This window comes from Spea bombifrons, chromosome 1 (assembly GCF_027358695.1).
Source record: "Spea bombifrons isolate aSpeBom1 chromosome 1, aSpeBom1.2.pri, whole genome shotgun sequence".
Lineage (NCBI taxonomy): Eukaryota > Metazoa > Chordata > Amphibia > Anura > Pelobatidae > Spea > Spea bombifrons.
Window position 1 is genome coordinate 78,739,221 of NC_071087.1, and position 21,564 is coordinate 78,760,784.

Below are 21,564 nucleotides of genomic sequence, written 5' to 3' on the forward strand. Positions count from 1 at the left end.
ATACTAGTGTAAACATTTCAGTTAAAGAGTAGAGTGAGATGGTTATAGGTTTGCTAAAAAATGTGCTAGGGTCTCATGGTAGCTTCTTGACAGGGTGTATTTTTTTTTTTTTTTTTTTTTTAGGGTGCCCTTTCCTCTTTCTTTTCACACACACATACACACACACACTACCAATCACAATACGCTTTCTCATTTTAATAAGTAGAAGATACACGGTAGTGGCAGGGAGAATGTAATTGAGGACCTCTTGAACTCCACCATGTGCTACTGTGAGATTACAGGGGGAAGAACAACTCCACTTCCCAATAACAAAAATTGCTTAAAAAAATAAATACATTCCACCCACCTCCATGGTGCAAGACATTTTAAGCCCTAAAACCTCCCTCGCCCACCCTCCAATTAATCCCACCCTCTTGTGCCATCCAGTTCACTCAGTTGGATAGGGAGAGCCAGATGTGTAGCAACCACATTGAGAACTAAGGGGTCCACACCTTGCCCCTTTTGCTGTGTCCCTGAGGGCAGTGCTTGTAATCCGGCATTCAGGAAGAAGACATCATATTGCTTGGAAGATAAAAGTACAGCTTTCTGTGAATGTGATTAATGCAGCGTTGATCTCCATGCTTTTTATGGAAGTGATGTGTATATGTGTTGCATGTATTTACAGTCATGCTTTGGGTCCATATGGCACAATGTGTAGTGATGTGTTCAATGGGGCCTTCAGACATGTTTCATTTGGCACTGTGCTATCTAGTAATAGTAATCTACATACCCACTCGGTCACTGAAACTCTATACGCATTATGCCCCCACATCCCAGGATGTGACGCTAGTAGGAGTTTCCCTAAACCGGACTATGATCTGGAGATATATGTGCCACGATGCACAGTCTCTCAGGGCTGCGTGCCAACCTCTGCACACTAGGGTAGAGACGCTCTTCCAGTCCTGCACCGATCTTGTCAAGCAACTCTGTGGTCTGGGGCCCATAGCCATAATCTTGCTCATTGCCATGTGAGGCATGTCGGGATTCATCAGGGGCAGGGATGTGTTCTGAGGGCTCTTCCTCTATAGACTGAATTTTGTCCTCTGGGGTGAGAGAGGAGGGGCTTTGTGGGCACCCATCGGCCCCTTCCTCATCAGTAGAACTTGCAATTCTTGGCAAAGTGCTGTGGTACCGTGTGTCAGGTAGGTAGCTTGTGCTATCTCCTCTTCGTAGAGGAGGAGCACGATGTCTGTCAAGTGCTGGGGTGAAACGAACGCCTGGGTCACTGTACTGCTTTGTCCTCTGCCATTGCTTCCGCAAGTGAGCACGGGACCGATGTTTTATACGCAATGGAGAGTCGTCGTATTGGGGATCGTGTCGTAAAAACTCATTAAATAATGCATCTGTTTTCTCATCAATGCTGTAATCCCTACGTGAGATGGCCTCTCTGGGAGTCAGTGTTTGGGTGTGGGGAGGGAACCAGGAATCCTCTTCTCCCCCTGAAGCACCCTGGTCATATAGATGCCCCTCCAAACTTTCAAACACTGTTCCTTTACGCCCAGCATGAGTAAAAAACAGTCGCTTCTCCGAGGCGGTCTTATGTCTGTGACTACATGATTCTTCAGGGGGGCGACAGGGAGCTTCAATAGAGGCATAGCCGCTGTCCATCTGTAGAAGCTTGCGGGGTCCTGTGTCAGACTCTGTACCTCGAACAGGCTTACCATCTGGCAGGTCTTGGGATGGAAGGCTAGGGAGACCGCTCAAAGAGCTCACACTGTCTGCATCACTGCGCACAGAATCACGGTCATTGTTGCTGCTACTTTGGTCGGAAGCACAGAGCTCAAGTGAAGCACGCAGGCTCCATATGTCACATTGGGGAAGAAGCTGAGACTGATCTGTGGCCCCTATGTCTGACAGAGACCCATTCTCCCCGTGGTCTAACCTGCAAACCACAAAACAATCAAAATCAGAAGACCTGAAAGAAAGGTTGGATGTGTGCCCTGCTCAAGGATAAATGTGTGTTTTTGATAATACAGGGGAAATGTTTTTAGTTTTTTTGTGTGGAAAGGGTACTAGAAGAATACCTGCCGAGAGAGTGGTGGGGTGTCCCATGATGTGAAGTAAGGGGTCCTTGGCTGGAAGGGAAAGCGATATCTTGTGTGTGGGCTATATAGTGTATGATGTCATCACGTTCCGCACTTTCACTTGCTGCCCTCTGTCGCTGGAACTGGTGACGCTTTGGTGACCCTTTGAAAGAGATTAAGAATGTTAGCTTGCAGCACAGCGAGGTATGGAGTGTAACAGTCAAAACAAATAAAAAGTGGCCTCAAAGGAGCTTAGTCAAAAGTATGCGCGTCATGGAACAATTATATCTTTTCAATTATAATTTGTTTCCCCCCAGTGCATCTGAGGTTTCTCCTCAGACATAATGGAGGCTCCCTTCCAATGGTAACTCATGGAGGCTCTCTTCCAATGGTAACTCAATCTAAGAGCTAACAATGCCTGTCTTAGATTACCGCCCTATGTTAAAGGGACATCCTAGCCATCGTATTAAACTCATGTAGTTTCCCCCTTGCAAATGCATGGAGGTATTCTGCAGAACCAACGAAAGACATCTTCTGACAGGTGATATACTTACCATCAGTCGGCTTCAGTTGTGTTTTGCCAAGTGTTGCAGTGTTATAATGAGACCCCTGTGTATGTGTGTTAAGAGCGCCTATTGATTTCAAAAGGAGTGCTTTCCTGCCACTGACTGACAGCTTCAAGCAGTACTTACAAAGTACTCTAAACAAATAATGCATATTAAAGGGTTGCTTGGAACACTGGGGTGTCCATTTCTATAGATGCCCAAGCTACCACATACCCTTTAATGTAGCTATGCAGCTATCACCTCAGTTTTATGATAAAAAATCTGTACACAATAGTCAGTAAATCCTTCCAGCTGCAGCTCTTGTAATTATGTAGCTCCCAACACAGGTACAAGTGTTTACACAAAGCTAGGAACTAGGCATGCTACAGGAATTCATTTTGGTGAAACTCCTCAGTTGTATAAGCTGTGCCTTATAGATGTTTGCCTCTAAAGTTGCCTTGCCATATAATTATGCATCTATGTTCCTCTTTCCTCTCACCTCTTGTATCTAGGCTGCTTGCTCTTTGCATGCTTCCCAGTTTCCATTTCTTGATTTTGAGGTAAGGACTGGCTGCTTCCAAGCTTGCATGTCGCCGTAGACGATTAAAAAATTGAAGCACTGCACCGTGGCTTCTGGTGGGCCCAGTATCTGAGCCACCATCGCCCTGGGGAGTGTGACTACTGCTGTCAAACTAGGGGAGAAAATTGAAGATGTAAAAAGACGGGGAACTATGAACACACTCCTCACAAATCCTCACATGCCATCCTTCCCATATTTTTCACACACATCCTTCTCACTTTTGTATATCTCCTACTCACCCTTGCACTAGCAGGACTCTGCCTGGGAGTGGGAGGGCTGAAGCTAGTGTCTGTCACAGAATTGTACGCATCACCAGGAAGAGCAGAACTCAAACCGAGAGACAGGTGAGTGAGTGGAACTGGAGAACTGCAAGGTGGCTGTACAGAAGAAGTATATAATCAGGAACATGAGTAGGAAGAGGACTGGATTGTCTATTACAATGCAAAAATGGTCATTTGTATAAAGAAAGGCTCCACGGGTTGTGGCACCTCTGATACAGAAGCAGGTGGTGTTTTGGTGACCCAGGTATTTGGTCCTAAAGAATAATGTTTCTAGCCTCCAGTGGTCAACACGCATACCTTATATATGGAGATGTTGGACTTGTTGGGGGAGATGGGCTGTGTCTCTGATGCTCCCCCGCTGCTGCTGCTATCTCCTCCTTCACTCTCATGTATGGTTAAAATGCGTAAAGCAGTAGGAGGCATAGAAGGTAGAGGTGTGAGTGTCAATCGTGCATTCTTAAGGTAGTGAAAGTCTCCCTCGGTCAAGGTGTACCTGAGGGAAAAGTGGGACATATTAATATGACACCTGTTCTGCAAATTATTCTCACATTCTCTGACTTACTCAAAACATTATGTATTTTCAAAATATTCTCTAGTTTATTCTCTGCATCTGCCTCTGCCTCTTTTTTCTTCTCCTCCTGACATCCCCTTCTACTTAATGCTTGTGTTGTGTCTCTTATCCCTTCATACAATTGTTTCTTGTTTTAATTGATTGTGTCTGTGCTTTACTTCATGACATAAACAGCATATTTTATTAACTCATGACACCATTAGCATGTGCTTCATTTGTCCCTTACCTCCTTCCCCTATCCCTTTCTTTCTTTTCCTGTACACACAGAGCTCCCTCATTGAATGAGACTCTTCGACCACTGGAGGCCGTGCACAAAAATCTCTCTGATTCCACATCCCGCAGACCCGAGGCTGACAGAGACTCTGCATCCTCAACACGGATAGTTATTTCTGTGTGTCAAAAGCCAAGAGTCAGCAAACTGAACTGGAAGACAAAAGGCATTGACCAACACTTAGAAATCTATCTTACCATGGGTGGGTTGAGAATCATCCACATATGAGGTGTTTGTTTTCTCTGCATCATCACTGGGTCTACAGAAAAGGCAAAACATATTAGTGAGCAACACAGATAACAACACTCTCTAACACTGCATAACAAGTTCAACAACCATGATCCATGTACTCAACCAAAAAAACTAATTCAGACAATTTTTACCTGGAGAGTCTGAGGCGGGTGTCACAACAGCGTCTGCACAGGATCAGAACCCCGGTGAGGAGAAGAAGTGTCCCCCCAATGAATACTGAGAGCAGAACCAGAAGTAACACGTACCCATCCTGAGTGGGTGAGCTAGGGGCAACCTGTAGAAACACAAGGAGAACATTATAAGTCATGGCTACATGCCAAAACATTTCTCCTGTGTGTGCAGTCTCACATTTTTTGCTATCAAGTCACTTTTGGTGGCTTGGTTATCCATTAATTTATCATCCTAAACCTGGGAGCTTCCATGCTTCCGATCAATAGTAGACAATATATTTTATTTATAACTATTCCAACCACCAAGTTTCATTTACAAACAGAGAGAAGCATTTGTATTTTGTATTACTATGCCCATGGTGAACTGTTTTTGAGGGGTGGAAGACATTTAATAATTTGATAGAACAGATTTTGTATGTTTTGCAATGGGCATGATCCACAACCTCAACTCAAGATCTTCAGGTTATAGTCCATGGTAGGACAAGAAAAAGTAATTACCAAGCATTACAGCACTTCAAAACTTATATATTTTGCAGACATCTATTTTAAATGTGACATTTCTGTAACATATTATTTATGATAATAACATTTACATATTTTCTACATAACATGGAACTCGTATTTCTACACTTATTTCTAGGTGATATTCAAAAGCAAGATTAGCAACTAATCAAGAAGGTGAAAAACTCAGCTCTATATTGGAAAGTATAGTGTATAATACAAAGTATGGTTCAAGGGAAAGGGAATTCCATCTTTTTAGAATTTTGGGTATGGTTTGCACACAATGCAGTAATACCTGAGTACCAGGAGTGTGCTTCCTATATACTACGTTTGGCTAAAGACCATTGAATGGAGCCTTTTACATGCATTGTTTGTGTATACTTCACCTTTCTGCTCAGAATTATTGACCTACACCAGGGTCTTATGGGCATCCAATAGACTGACATGTTTGGCCTTCGTTAGTCATTGGTAAAAAGATAATATTTTTTTTAGACAGTGGTCGTTACCGTGGAAGTGTCAGTTATATTCTCCCATGCAGGTGACTCATAGCTCATGATCTGACACCTGCAAAGGAAGATTGAGAAAACAGTGAGACTTGAATTAAATTATGGGCAGCGAGCAGGGGAAGAACATCAGTAGGTAGAGAATAATGGCTGAAATGGTTGAGGGGCCAAGAGATACCAAGCATTTGTATGATGAGATTAAGAAACAAGAAGATGGGAGATCCATATTCCAAAGTGGACAGTGGCAATTCCACTAATATTCACACATATACATCTCCAATACTGAATTTCAAAAATATAGACAGCGCGTTTGTAATCTTATCCCAAAAAGCAAGTATATAATATGTATGTCTCTAAATAGACTTTGGTAGAAGTTTGCTGTAAATGAAGGTTAACAACTATGAACCAACAACTTTTACATACAGATATCCCATCAACCAATCATGCAAATATTCAGCTAAATAACATTTTATGAATTTTAATAGCAAAGCCTCAATGCCAGCTAAATCACATCTAGCTGATGGCTAAATAATATTCCGCTGATGCCAATCTGATGCCAACGTAATGAGAAACATAAATAGTGGACGGGCAGTAGTCATTAACCACCCAGACAGTATCCTCAGCATTTATCTGTGCATTCCCCGGCTGGTGATCTGCACACAGACAAGGCAAGTATTTTCCCAGTCCTGTCTAAAGTACTGACCCAGTCGGGCTCATTAAGACTGAATCGAAAACATTTTCAGCATGCATTTCAGGCAGTGTGTATAGCCTCAGCCAAACCTAGATATTACATGGGCACGTCTTGGGTATGATGCCACAGACGAGGCTAGGGTATGGGCATCCCTCTCATGACAGACGGGCAGCGCCCAGAAAATACCTGGGTATAAAGATGCCTACATAATGGTGATCTCACATGCAATTAATGCACAAACAAAAGTAAAATACTCAGGCATTAGTCCAATAACATCAAACAGCCCAGTATAATAATAATACCGTAATAATAATAATAACCCCTATCCTCAAGCAATGCCCATAAGATACCTGGGTAGCAGTCCCCATAACAACCAAGCGGTGCCCAGCTGTAACGTTACGCTTCTTCTTCTCATGCCCCCTCCCCCCCATCCTCCACCAGCGGCGGCACGGTGCCCGGTGCCCGGTTCTTACCTCCGGGTCCAGCTCCGAGCTGCAGCTCCGTCACCGGCCTGAGGATTTATGAATGAAGCCCGGAGAGTTATCCCCGCCCACTCCCGGGACCACGTGACTCGACAGGCTGCAGACGGGAGAAGAGAGAAGGATGCTCAGTGTATCTTGATAGCGAGGAAGGGGTGGGCATGATTAAATCAAAGGGGTCTCACACCGGTAATTATTCATAAACTGACACAGATAAGGCACATAGAATGATATTTCTAAGATGGGGAACTCTCTGCCCTACTATACATGTACACACACATATACAGGAATTACCCATATGATTCATTGGAAGCATATATTTCTCTTACAGTAATGTGCATTATTGTGTGCAATATAAATAATACCAATAACGTGAAGTGGAGTATTAACACACATCATAGATGCTCTGCAAGCAAGCAGTGAGTAATGGGGTGCAGTATTGGCAGAGGGGACAGTAAGTGAGTCATTATAGCTCTGTGTAGTTATTTATAGGCTGTGGCAAATGGGGAGAGGAGGTAGGCAAGGAGAATGACAAGTGGGAGCAAAAATATTGAGAACTAGTAGCAGAAGGGGAAGGATTAAAGGAAAATGAGAGCTAAGGAATGAAGAAAGATTATAATGAAAATGAGAGCAATGCCTGGCACCTACAGTGACATAATAACTGAGAGAGAGATATAACATGCAGTGATATATAATACCATGCAATAATATACCGTAACACAGGGCTGAAATTACTCAGCCTAGTGTAATAACACGCAGGGCCGTGGAATAAAAGTCAGAAAATACTTCAATGGTTAGCAAATGTATAAACTGGTAATTGTAGCACAATATCACGCTGTGATAATAATAATGGAGGTGGGGAGCCATCAAGTGTAAAGTGATAACATGCAGAGACTACTTGCATATACTGACAAGAAGGAATGGCTGACCTTGGTGTGTGCAGAACCACACTGGGGTAACTGGGATAGTTCTCCATAAATGTTACTCTTTAAGTTTTAATACATTAGTTGCTCATCTGCTGGCTACTGACCAATTCTCTCCATTAGAATAACATTTTAAAAGTTGTGAGCAAAGAAACACTTTTGTAGGTTACTCTTGGAAGCAGGGAAAAGCTCAGCAAATTACATTTACTGAGCTTTGGAGGGATCGCCCCATGGGGCCTGGGGGTGTCAAGTAAAGCCAAGAGCCCTGCAAGCCACAGCCGGACTGGCAATGATGAGGTCCGCAGACACTTTGACGCCAGCGGTTGTCAGCTTGATATGTATGGCCACCCACTACTTTTTTCTGCTTATGCAGCATGCGGCCGGTCATACCTGGCTGCTGGCTGCACACTCCAGTGCCCAGTGAGTGCGTGGCAATGTTGGTCAGAAGCCAACCAGGCATTTGCCTTGTGTGCCAGATGGCCAGTCCAAACATTCACCCACATACCTATATCAGGTTACCTTGTGTTGTGTCCGTTATCAGCTCTGCTTACATGCAGTGCACGGTGACCAGCTACGGCCCTACTCTTGGCACTAACACGTTAAGAAAGTTTGGTGTTAGACTATAAGTTCCAGAAGATGACTTTTTTCAAGCAATAAATATGTGAATTTTTAACATGCATGAGGTGCACATGTAGGATATTTGAAGCTGGCTCTGCTACTAATATTTTTTAAATTAATTATTACTAATATTTATTGTTTTATATAGCGCTATCATATTCTGCAACACCGTACAGGCATACAGTTCTGGGAAAAAGTATTTGCCCCCTTCTTGATTTCTTCTGTTTTTGCATATTTGTCACACTGAAATGTTTCAGATCATCAAAATAATTTCAGGCTCTTCACTACCGGGTTTTTTTTGGTACCTGAAATATCGGAGCAACTTTGCCATTTTTGCCATGTCTTAGTTCAGCCATTTTTACCCCTTCCTGTGAATAGTATTCCCATTTTAACTACATATTGTTTCACTGAGCTTTCTGTTGACGCCATACTTATGTGATTAGCTGAACATTTAGTATGAGTGATTTAGTAAAAACTAGAGAAAAGCTGAAACAGACATGGCAGAAAATGCTCTCTAAGTGTAATAATTCAGTTGTCCTAATTTTGGAAATACCTCAGTTATATTAAATTTCCATACTATGCCAGCAGTTACCTGGAGACTTCCCTTGCGGTAAGCGGCCAGGACTGGTGTCAGCAGGCGGGTCCTGTGACGGCGATGGGAGGTCCTGCTGATGTCAGTGGGCGGTCCCGCTGACGTTAATGGGAGTTCCCACTGACATCGGGGGCATTCCCGCTGATGACAGCGGGAAACACCCCCATTTAAAGGAAAAATCAGGGGGCGTGTCAGACCCCGCTCCCTTTGACCCAGATGGATTAGGGTCTTGACCTGGAGAACCAGTGCTCACCCGGCAATCTCCAGGTCAAATCCGGAGAGTTCCCAGGTATGGTTATACGGCACATAAGGTGTACATTACAGTTTCAAAACTGCCTTTTTATGTTTGCTATGCTGGTATTGCAACTCTAATTGTGAACAAAGAAACCAAAAAATATCTACAAAAGTATATATTTCTGTAAAGCAGACAACCAAGAGTATCTCACCAGTAGCATTTAGATATTTGTCATGCAGCCATTTGGCCGCCAATCATTGGCAAAGTCAGCCATAGCAATAATTTCCTGCACTCTTTTCACCAACACTTCTGTGTTGCTGTGGATTTGTGGCACAGGTTATAATCTCTGGATTCAGCCATTTGGCCACCAATTACTTCCAAAGGTAGAAATAGTAATACATTCCTGTGCTTTTTTCAGGATTTTTTGCACACGTTATGGCAGAGAAATTTAGCCAGCTGTATCCAGCTGCATCTCTCATATTTTTATATGTTTTTTGGCGTTTTTTATAACTTGCTGGGCAAAAACATATTGATATAATTTGTGCCAATTCAAAATACCCCCATTCTCCCATTGTGGCTCACTCTAACTGAACATAAAAGTAGACAAAAATCTAATAATCTACTTTGGTGTGATAAATCATGAAGCATTCATCGATGCAGAGTCCTGGCAGAGAGGGACTGGAAACGCAGTGGAGTCCTTCATAATACCTTTCAACAGACTCTGCATCTTTTTCTTTTTTGGAGCCTTTCGTTTGGCACCAGCTGGGGGGGTTGTGCAATGAAAATGCCCGTCAGTAAGATGCAGGACATTTTCAAATTCCACATTTGGCGTGATATCCTCTTCAAATTTTTACTTGGAACTCCACTCCAAGAAAGTGTAGGTCTCTCAAGTCCCACATTTCTTGTGCAGCACTTACGTATTAAACATGGCAACCTCCATAGTTGCCAATAACCCTGAATTTTCCAAGACAGTCCCTGAATTGTTGGGTCCTGTCTCTTCAAATTCGTGTATGTTTGAGGAGAAAAATACATTGCACTGTGCACTGAGAGCACTGCATTTAAACTGTATATGTCTGAGATATACACAGCCTAAACGCTGGTTAATGAGCTCTAGACACCCAGTATCTGTACCAGGTAGCCTGGAGCTCACTGCTCGCTGCAGGATCATGCAGTATCATATAATCCCGCCCACTTTAGGCTCTGCCCACTTTGTCCCTGGAGACCTGTTGGAAAAGGTGGCAACTATGAACCTGGGTCAGGTAGATGGCAACTTTTTAATACGTTTTGGTTTTACGCAACACCAGGTACGGCTGTAGACGCTGAACTGAATGATTTTGTTGTAGTCCATGATACACTGCTGTTTTAGGACCTGTGCATCACCTTCTCCTCTCACACCACTGGTGCCACTTGTTCATTGTGTATGGTGGAGAGAACATACACAACTATTTTGTCAGTTTACCTATGGGCCAGAATCCCTTGTGCAAAGCGCTTGTTGTAATATGGGGGTTGGTAAAATTGGATCTGTGCTCCAATTGGGGACTGTTAGCAGCTCAAAAAAGATTCGAGGGAACCAGCATTGGTTAGGCACATGGACAGGTTCAATACACTTCATTGTAGGAGGTGGAACTTTGACATCAACATCATCAGACACGTCAGATATTGGCTCAACATCTGACACTGTCAGAGTGGCTTCGTCAGAGACATCTGACACTGCCAGAATATCATACCCTCTTTCTGCACTGTAGAAGTGTTCCAAAACCCCCCTACACTATCCCAGTTCCCTTTAACATACTAATGTGGAGACCAATTCTGGCACAGCTGGTCAATGGGGCCAAAATTAGTATTATGAGCGGTGACTTGTTATTGTTGTAGTACTTAGCAAGCAGAAGTCATCAGTTGTAGTTCAAAGAATATGGAAAATCAAGGCTTCTGCATCCCACCACAATGAGCCATTCCTGTGCATTTTTAGTATTAGAGCTCCCCCTGCTGGCCATGCCAACCTATGGCACTTGCAGAAAGACACGGAATTACAGCCAGTTCAATAACAATGCACATTATTCGTTTTGTTTGGCTAATAAATTCGTCATTGCTGTACGCATGACTCGTCTACAAAAATATACACTACGTGTTTCTTTTGCTAAGGGCCTCTGTGAAAAAAAAACATAAAACTGCTATGTCACTTTAACCACTTTTACGCGCTGCCTGTCGGAATATGTAGTTTTCCGTTGCTGTGGGCGGGGTATTGTGCTTGTGCCGCACTACATGTCCCATGATTCCCTGTGACCGGGCCCAGGCTTGTATCCGGTGTCCTTGCGTTCGGTCATACACTACCCGGCTTCACCATGTTCTCCTCCCGTGCTTTTCTCCTTCTCCGCCGGGCTGCATTGGGCCAAATCCGGACATACGCAGAGGCTGCGCCCTCAGGGGCCCCGGGAATGAGTTTCACCTTCGCATCCCCGACTCAGGTCTCGCTATTAATGTTTAATGTCTGATTTGTACCTGTCATGTGGGGGGTGTAACGTGCATTGACATACGTGTGTGGGGCCGTAAGTACTCGTGCATATACCTTCTGTATAGCACACACACGTGTGAATACGTTAAAGCCTGCAATATATCTTAACATGGCACGTGTGGGGCTCTGAAAACTTAATGTATAATACTGTGTGGATTTGACAGAAGTAGAGATGAGGGCAGATCTGTCTCTTATGATGGCAATTACTATGTTTCTAAAATGATTATAATTCTCATCTTATGCGAGATGGCGAATGTTCCCATTGTACAGCACTGTGGTATATGATGGTGCTATATAAAACAATAAAAGATCATTTTGAGCACCACAAATGCTGTCAGTGCTATGTTAACTATCCCAGAGAGAACTGTTAATGGGATCACATAAGTTACAGTAGAGTGCCCTGTGTCACCTTCTGTACTGTGACATTGACGTGCCTTTCTGTCGTGTCTTGGTGACCCTTATAATCTGCTTCTATTTGTTGTTCTGGAATACTTTTTTTAATTTTTCTATTAAAACTATAATTTTTGTGTCATATGTTTCTCATTGAAAACCCTTGAGTTGCCGTCCATTCATTTGCACGGTATCAACCTCTCTATGTGTGTACTTACGCAAGGAAACCCAGAGAATGCGTACTGTTGGTACTCGCCAGATGTTTAGAAACTCTGCTGTAAGGTATTCAAGTGTTCAGCTCATTCGAGATGCTCTACTCTTTATTGGATTGGGTATAATTCCTTGGTCATCCTTAAAGGGTTTGCCCTTTAAAAATGTATAGTGATATAAGGGCACAGACATGTTCCACTATCCTGCCAACCACTTCTTTGAAGTGACTAGTCCATGTTCTATTTGCGATGGGGAAACATGTCTTGTTTGGGTCAAGGAAACTTGAGTCTGCGGCCCTGAGTGCATAATGGTAGTTCAGCAAGGGGTGACTTTGTATGTTATTTACACTCCATGCAAGTTTGGAGTGGTGTTTTAGACTGGTCTCTCTATTTTTGCAGGTCTTTTATAATGGTGCAAATGTGAAGCAGGTTGATGTCCCAACTTTGACAGGAGTTTTTGGAATCCTCCCAGCCCATGTTCCCACATTGCAGGTGCTTAGGTCAGGCCTGGTCACAGTGTTCAGTGAGGATGGAACTCCCAACAAGTTCATTGGTGAGTATATTGACATTGTGCTCCTTTCTTATATAGGTACATCAGTCCATACCTCTTTCCTTAAACCCCTGGTACTTCCATTGCATTATGCCATGTTCTGGAGTCTGCTCATCCCTTCTCTTAAAGGGGCTATATTGTGGGCATGTCTTATTATCCTGCCAGTTTTCACACTGTATCACGTAAAAAGTAGGGCTACAACAACTAATCGATAAAATCGATAATGAAAATCGTTGCCAACTAATTTCATTATGGATTAGTTGAATCGATTATAAGATGAGGGTTTTTTCAGAAAAATACCCCTCTTTTTATAATCTGACCTCAAATAGAGGTCAGATAATAACACTAAGATCCAGATCCCCCGCAGCGCTGCAGGGGACTCGGATCCTTCTCTCTGACAGCTGGTGGGGGGATGTCTGTACGATGCGCGCACACAACCACCGCTACTGTTCTCCACTTCTGCCGGGGCTTCTATGATGGAGCACCAGTGTGACGTGACCTTCCTGTGCTCCACATAGAAGCCCAGCGGAGGTATCGGCCAGCACAGCGGAGGTGCACGTTGCACAACGTTCGCTGGCTGGCAGAGAGGAGGATCCACTGCAGGGGACCCAGATCATTCTCTCTAGCAGCCGGTAGGCATCGGTGTGAGGTACCAGTTGATTAATTGGTCAAGATGGATAACTACTCCCCAGAGTTATGTGACAGCCTGGACTCCTCTAACTCTGTTATATCAAACGTTACTTTAAGAGAGTCTTGAAAACATATCATTCCAGACAAACAAATCCATTACTTAATGTAGCCTGATTGTATCCTTATATATGAATGGTTATTCATATATAGTGTGAAATAAGTATAACATTTCTGGCAGTTAATATTTGTTGCAACGGCGTAGGACTTGTGTTAGTGGTAATCAAATAATAAATACATCTAATTGCTTACAATCTTGTGAAGTTTTTTTGTCAAAAATCAAGAAGAGTTGCATTTGTTCTATGTTACATTACCACTGGTGTAAATAGAGCTAATAACTGACAGCACAAAAGTAACCTGCGCTTTTATTAATATTTTCTTTGTCTACTAGGCCTGTACAGTAAAAGTTACGTCCTAAAGTGTGACTTTTAGGACTTTACGCTGTATATGCCCAGGCAAGCTGGAGTAAGGAGGAAAGAGGGGGCTTTTATGAATTCTCATTTTAACATTCTGTATATTATAATTTTTCATTTAACCCCTTAAGGACTGTATCTTTTTACCCCATTGAACCAGGTCTTTCTTCCACCTTTCTGAATAGATTTAAGGGAAGCAGTAGCAAGGGCCAAATTTATATTAACACATCTCTCTGCATGTGATATACTTACCGCCAGTTAGCTCTAGCTCTGGCTTAGCGAATGCTATGTGCTAATGAGAACCCAGTCGGTAAACACTCCAACTTATTTCAATGGGGGTGCTTTCCTTCCATTAACTGGCAGCTTTTCAAGACATGGAAGCCTCCTGCAGATTTGAACCAGTTGCATCACACATGGCATTGTGTAAAGCACAGTCATGTAAATACTTGTGCTATTAGTTGCATCAAACATCTTTACCCAGGCCTAGTATTGTTACATGTACAGTGTATCTGACCCTTAGTGTCCTAAGTCTAGCTTGGACGGGTGACATTGAACTAGATTTAGTGCATGTAAATGACACTGGGGGAAAAGAGCAAAACTTTATGTACATTTTCCAGCTCTTCTGCCTTGAGTAACACAAACCTACTTGGCACACATTATTAGGCACCCTACCGACACTACAAATATGCCACGTTAAAAAATAAATAAATAAATGGTGTTCTCCTTTAAATGATGCCCCCTCTATGAGCCATATGTGTGATTGACACCAAATATGTTAATGATTTTTAGCTTTTCATTGAAATAATAAGATATTACAAATAATTTTTCTTCATGTTTAGCTGCTTAGTAAATGATGAGAATATGTATGTTTCTGATTTTGGAAATGGTTTGCTTAAAATTGAAATGTGCCTCAGCAATGAAAGCATTATGAACAGTAGCCACAGACAGCTTCTTCTTAAGTCTTACCAACAATAATATGTTGACATGAGAGATTTTATGTTATACACTACACAGCTGTGTTGGTTTTATGTGTGTGTATATATAGATATATATCTATATATATCAAACGTTTTGTATTTAGACCAAATATGGCAACAGAACTTTACTTTCTGAAAACTTAACTGATGTCATCTGGTTGTTTGTATGGATCTTTTGCCAGTTGCCAAGGTGTCCTCTATCATACATTTTGCCAGCAAATGAATAGGTGGCATTAATGTCTTCCTGTGGAACTACAGGTGTGCATGTCCCAGCAACACATATATTCAAGCCACAGTATGCCTTGCTCATCAACAAAACTGTTGGTTATTATCCTGTTAGTTCCTTGGGTGCTGTGGTGAGATAATTAGAATCGCTTTTTTTCCTCTCTCATCTCCCATTTTTTTATTTAGTAAGCAGTGGTTCGGTAACAGTAAATGCAGACTCCTCTGTGCAGTTACTAGCTGAAGAAGCATTCCCGTTGGACATGTTGGACCTGAGTGTGAGTACCCAGCTGCATTTAGTTATGAATTGGGTGGGTGAGCGTGGCACTGATTTAGGCATAAGAGCCATACGTTATCACAGCTTCTAAACGTAAGAAATAAGATTAGTGTGAAGAAAGTGTTGGATGATTATCTAGATGTGAGGATCTCTTCCTCTGTGTATGGTGAATATTTTAATGTTTCTCCTTTCCCACCGTGGGCCATTGCTCCTAACAGATTGCAAAGTCAAACCTGGAAAAGGCACAAGCAGAGCTCTTGAGCGCAAAGGATGAAGTGGCCAAGGTGGAGGCTCAAATCGCTGTGGAAGCTAGCGAAGCTATTGTCAAGGCTTTAGAATAAGAGCAGGTCTGTATGTGACATGGGTCAGCATTCATATTTCTATGTCTGTCTCTCTGGCAAGAAAGGGTATTAAGGGGTAACGTGGTTATTTAACCCCTTGAGGACATTGGGCGGTCCTTAAACCCATTGAAAACAATGCATTTGGAGCCTGTACATGTACGGGCTTTGTCATTAAGGGGTTAAAAGCTGTTGATTAAGGGGGGTTCTGACTCTTCGTAGAGTCATGAAGGAATTGCCATGTGTTTAAGAGGTTTTTTTACCTTCATCTGCATCAATGCAATTATGGGTATTGAGCTTCATGGGCTTTTCCTCTTCCAAAATTACAAACTAAGTCACTCAAAAATTACCGTATTGGCTCGAATATAGGCCGCACTTTTTTCCCCCACTTTAAGTTTTTAAAGTGGGGGTGCGGCCTATATTCGGGGTCTAGCGCCCGACGCCCGGGACATTCAGTCCCGGGCGCCGGGCAGGCAGCGGGGTTAAGATACAGATCCCCCGCAGCGGTGCAGGGGACCTGCATCCTACTGTCTGATACGCTCAGACAGCCTCCCCTGCCAGCACTTCCCACGGGGGGGAGTACCGGCACGGGAGGTTATCTAAGCGTTTTACCTCTGCCCACCCCCGACTTACCGGAGCAGACTCCCGGGTGTCTTGCGGGGCCGGCGGGAGACATTTACGCAATACGCGCATGCAACTTCCGGTACCGGTACCGGAAGTTGCATACGCGTATTGCGTAGATGTCCCTCGCCGGCGCCGCAAGACACCCGGGAGTCTGCTCCGGTAAGTCGAGGAGGGGGGGCAGAGGAGGACAGCGGCAGCGTATCGCGGGGAGGGAGGACAGCGGCAGCGGATCTCGGGGAGGGAGGGCAGCGGATCTCGGGGAGGGAGGGCAGCGGATCTCGGGGAGGGAGGGCAGCGGATCTCGGGGAGGGAGGGCAGCGGATCTCGGGGAGGGAGGGCAGCGGATCTCGGGGAGGGAGGGCAGCGGATCTCGGGGAGGGAGGGCAGCGGATCGCGGGGAGGGAGGACAGCTGCAGCGGATCGCGGGGAGGGAGGACAGCGGCAGCGTATCGCGGGGAGGGAGGACAGTGGCAGTATATCTCGGGGGGGAGGAGGACAGTGGTAGCATATCTCGGGGTGGGAGGAGGACAGTGGCAGCATATCTCGGGGTGGGAGGAGGACAGTGGCAGCGTATCTCGGGGAGGGAGGACAGTGGTAGTATATCTCGGGGAGGGAGGACAGGGGCAGCATATCTCGGGGGGGGAGGACAGAGTGGCAGCATGTTTTTTTTGGTGCTTTTTTAAAGAAAAAAACTTTTTCTTTAAAAAAGCACCAAACTTTTAGGGTGCGGCCTATATACGGGGGCGGCCTATATCCGAGCCAATACGGTATAATTGAATAATCGATTTTAGCCCATGCTTAGACATTATGGTGATCCCATGTTGGTGAAATTGGTGTTGCTTTAGGGCTATGCTATTCATGTATTTTTATTGCAACTCCATGTGTTACAAAGCAGAATAACTACAGTTAGTGGTTCTAGCAAAATCCTCATTATTTGGCCTAAATTTGGGTGCCCAAAACTGAAATATGCCTTAACACTTGTATGTATTTTTTTGACTGAAGGGGCCATAATGCCTGTTTTCATATATTTTTGCATTCACCATGAAACAAAAAAATCACAATTATTTTTTTGTGTGGTTTCAAATGTAAGCCCTATTTTTTCCTGGAGAAAATAATTTGGGTACTTCAAACACTGAAAAAGGCAATCTTGATTAAATATGGTAAAAAAAACCCAAAAGGTATGTAGGGTACTAAACAAAACATTGGTACAGAAAGGGCTAATGTTGCTATATATGTGACTCTGCATGACTTCCATTTGCTCTGTTCATACCTCTACTTCTAAATTTGTTCTGTGCACTTTATTTAGATATACTTTCTCTTTTGTAGATCTCATTTTACCAAATAGCCCCATTGTGTAGTGCAGTGGAATATGATTGAGCTATATAAAAAAATAACTTGCCACATTATGCTTTCATCAAATCCTGAAATTTTTGAGTTTGTAGTATATGAAACATATGTTATACTTCAATTGAGTCACATTTTTGACAAACAAAAATATATTAAAACTTTGTCCTATTTTTTTTTTTTACTGTATCTAGTCAATACACAGATGTATCCACAAGGGGGCAGTAGAAATTGTTTCTTGAGATCATGCATTTTTACTACCCTGTCCAGTCTTTAGTTTGTGATTGCAAAATAATATGCTATACTTTTTATGGATTGAATATCATTATTTTATCTAGCACCATCAGATTCAGCAGAGCAGTACAAAGGGTATCATTCTTTATTGATTAAGCCCCAACATTGTAAAATTGGGATGGTTAACCCATACATAACTAATGTTCCCTCAAGATTGTAAGCTTGCAAGCAGGGCTCTCTCCACCTAATGTATCGGTTTGTCTTAGTCTGTCAATGCTCGTCTAGTCATACCACTTGAATATATGTATTGTATTAAGCGCTGCATAGATTGTTGGTGCTATATAAAAATAATAATAATAATAATGTGACACACCATTGTAAAATAAAGGTTTCCTGTTAATAACCATGAATTTATCTTAATACTTTTTGTCAAATTGTGGTTTTGCTGCTGTCTAAAGTATGGGTTTCCTTTTTTAAGCTATTTTCTTTTCTTTTGCAGGGATCTGAACAAATCATACTCCACTGTACACTTACACAAACAATAAAAAAAAAATAACACAAGATACTGATTGTTTTCTTTGATAATTGGGGGTGCACAAAATCATAGAAACCAGCTTGCCTGTTGTCCACAAAACTTGTGGAAGTCAAGATTGTATTACAATATCATACATGGGAAAACAGAAAAGAAGAATTGTGAGCCTGTTACATGTACAGATGAGGAGGAGGATGGCGACTTTAAGTTGTAGTTAATGTGGCTAAATCTTGATGTCCTTAGATGCGGCTCAGTAGTGTCTTCAAGGGGGAATTGCTTTTAGAATAAGTAAAAATGTTAAAGCACAAACTATAGGTACATTTTAATTATGTTTGCTCACTTCTTAGAACCCATGTGTGCCGGTTGTAAGGCGCATTATCTAAGCAGTGTAGTTTTGCAAAATATGCTGGCTCCACATTAATTGATTTCCTGTTCTGAATTTGACTTCCCTCTCGTCACCCACCCTTATAAAGGCTGCCTGAACCAATCAGTGATGATTAGCAACCAGGATTGGCTATTTTCCGTGCAGGGAATGTGTTTGGCCTTGCGTCTGATCCGATCGCTGGCTTGGTAAATGCTACAGGCGGAGGTCTTTTCAGACCCTTGGACCAACGTGGAGAAAGGACTTATATTGTTGTCGGACATCAGAGGATGAGAGCAGATGCTACCTTGTGAAACACAACTCTCCCTTTAGTGAATTAACTTCAAGGAGTTGTGTAGCATGTGTTCCTCTCACCTGTATTGAATTTTTTAACTCCAGAGGAGCAATGACACCTTTCTGCATAGGTGGAAGCAACATTCCAGCATATGGATGTAGTCATCCTGGCATGCAGTACAGACTACTTTGTGTATATACTTTTAAAAAATGCACTAAGCAAACTGCTTAACCCCTTAAGGACTAGGCTGTTTTATTTTTGTACCCTTCTGGACTAAGCCTGTTAACATTTTTGCAGCTCGTTTAGCTGTAATTTTCTTCTCTCGTTTAGTGCACCCACACAAGTTAAATATTGGTGAAAATTAAAAAAAAAAAAAAAAACAAGAAAACAAACATGCTAAACAGATTCATATAGGGCAGTAAACACAAGTAGAGTTTTGCTATTTCAAAACTATTTTTTTTTCTTTGAATCTTCTGTTCCTGTCCCCATGTCCCATTTGTGACACCATTGAAGCTGGTCAGTTGAATTCATCCCCCATCAAACCATATATGTTATGTATTTTGTAATAGTATATGGAGGATGTTGGAGGGGCCACATGAGGTCCCTGTAGTAAATGTTGATGTTGCTGAATGCCTTGACAAGTATTACAGCAACACCGTTTAAGCACCGTTTAAGCAAAGAAAGCAACCTCGGATCACTTTCCATGCTTATTTAATGCCATGACATGGCACATCACTGGTTGTTAAGGGTAATAACAAATCAAGGCCCTGTATAACAGGAATAATTTGGACTGGCCTGGGAGGGGGTGGCAATTCCCACTTCATCTGCGGCATGAAGCAATGTTAAACTCATTGGTGCCATTGTATAAAGAGCGGTCTGGTGCAAAGTGGTAATCAGCAGGAACATTCTATTGGTCGCTATGGGGGTTGGAGCAGTATTGCTCGTTATACCAAATGCCTCTTGTATTTTTTTTGTCCTCAGCTTTAAAGGTTAGGCACCATCGCGGCTGGCGTTGTGCAAAAAAAATTATCCCAAATCGCTTGGGCGTAATGAAGGCTTATGGTATTCGTTATTTTTTTCCTGTGACGGTGCTTTCTGTAATCACGTTTCCTAGAACAGGTTAAATATATGTGCCATTTGCTTTTCCTGTCTCCGCAACCCTCCCTCTGTGAGCTGGGTGCAGGTATGGCTCACCCTCATATTGCCTTGTGTCACTCTTAGGTCATATCAGGTCCTGTCACCAGCCCTTTGAGCACTGTTATGTGTATGACTCAGCCTGGGCCATGGCCATGACAAACCCAAGGGAGTTTTAACCCTTTCCACGTCTGACATTTACATAACTTGTCAGTGACACATTCCCATCGGTTAACCCTTTTATAGACACAAAGCATTACTAAACTGTGACTCATCACTCTTTCACTAACCCGCGGAAGCAGTTAACCCCTTTCTTGAACACAAATGCACACCGCTGATTTCCTTTGCTGAAACAATCAGCTCAACTGTAATTTGCTCCCATTTGTATTTAGGTGGCAAGTTAATTACCTTGGTCGTACCCTGTGAGCGTAATATCTTTTGTACCATGTGCATACAATATATGGGTCTTGGCAGGCAGTGAAGATGTTAACACCCACTCTTATGCCCCCTCCTCTTTTGTCCTTTCACAGGCTGTTCTGCTTTTTCTTGGAAGACTGCTCCTCCCCCCTTCATTCTCCACCTAGCTTGCCGTCATCCTCAATCACCACCTACTTTATGCACTCTCTCATTCTGATTTTTCGCCTTTCAGTTTAGCTCCCCCCAGCTTTTTTCATCTACCTCCCTCAATCGCTTTCTTGTCTCAAGCAGCTCTCTTAAGTAGATTTGCAGCATAAAGGGAGTATTAACCATAACTGTTATCATTCATTTGGTTTTTTAGTTTCAACAATTTTTGTGACACTTCTTACAGTACCTACATTCAAAGAGTATGACAAAACTAGAATTAACAGACTGAGAGAGCCTTTGGATTGCAAGCTTGCGGGCAGGGAACATTTTCCTTAGAGCCTCTACCACTGCAGGAAAATGGAACAATGCTGTTTATACAGCGTAATAAAATCGAGGTGTCACAGTGCAACAATGTATTACCCCTCATACAGTTGAACCTACAAGCTGTGGTATAAAAAAAAAATCCATGGTGATGTCAAGTAAGACAGCGATGGAAAAAGCGGGAGAGGAAATGCTTACAAGCCCATTACACACAAAGGAATGTGATGTGTTGTGCTCACATGTACACGATTATCAGGGAGTTCCATATTTTGGGAATACATTCTTGTCACGTGTGTCACTGGCAT

At 42.8% G+C, this 21,564-nt stretch overlaps 2 protein-coding genes across 2 annotated transcripts; one reads left to right on the forward strand and one right to left on the reverse strand.

The window, feature by feature from the left end:
• Nucleotides 1-149: 149 nt before the first annotated feature.
• CBARP (CACN subunit beta associated regulatory protein) lies at nucleotides 150-6,973 on the reverse strand. Its single transcript, XM_053464780.1, has 10 exons — nucleotides 6,902-6,973; nucleotides 5,741-5,798; nucleotides 4,695-4,837; nucleotides 4,509-4,570; nucleotides 4,267-4,429; nucleotides 3,767-3,962; nucleotides 3,428-3,565; nucleotides 3,108-3,300; nucleotides 2,064-2,226; nucleotides 150-1,921 (listed from the first exon to the last, which is right to left on the reverse strand). The coding sequence occupies exons 2-10, from the start codon at nucleotides 5,786-5,788 to the stop codon at nucleotides 841-843; spliced, it is 2,187 nt and encodes a 728-aa protein (XP_053320755.1). The 5' UTR covers nucleotides 5,789-5,798; nucleotides 6,902-6,973; the 3' UTR covers nucleotides 150-840.
• A 4,592-nt stretch (nucleotides 6,974-11,565) lies between these two features.
• Nucleotides 11,566-18,693, forward strand: ATP5F1D (ATP synthase F1 subunit delta). Its single transcript, XM_053465030.1, has 5 exons — nucleotides 11,566-11,740; nucleotides 12,786-12,939; nucleotides 15,425-15,513; nucleotides 15,731-15,859; nucleotides 18,552-18,693. Exons 1-4 carry the CDS (start codon nucleotides 11,618-11,620, stop codon nucleotides 15,851-15,853), a joined length of 489 nt encoding a protein of 162 aa, XP_053321005.1. The 5' UTR covers nucleotides 11,566-11,617; the 3' UTR covers nucleotides 15,854-15,859; nucleotides 18,552-18,693.
• The last annotated feature ends 2,871 nt before the right edge of the window (nucleotides 18,694-21,564 follow it).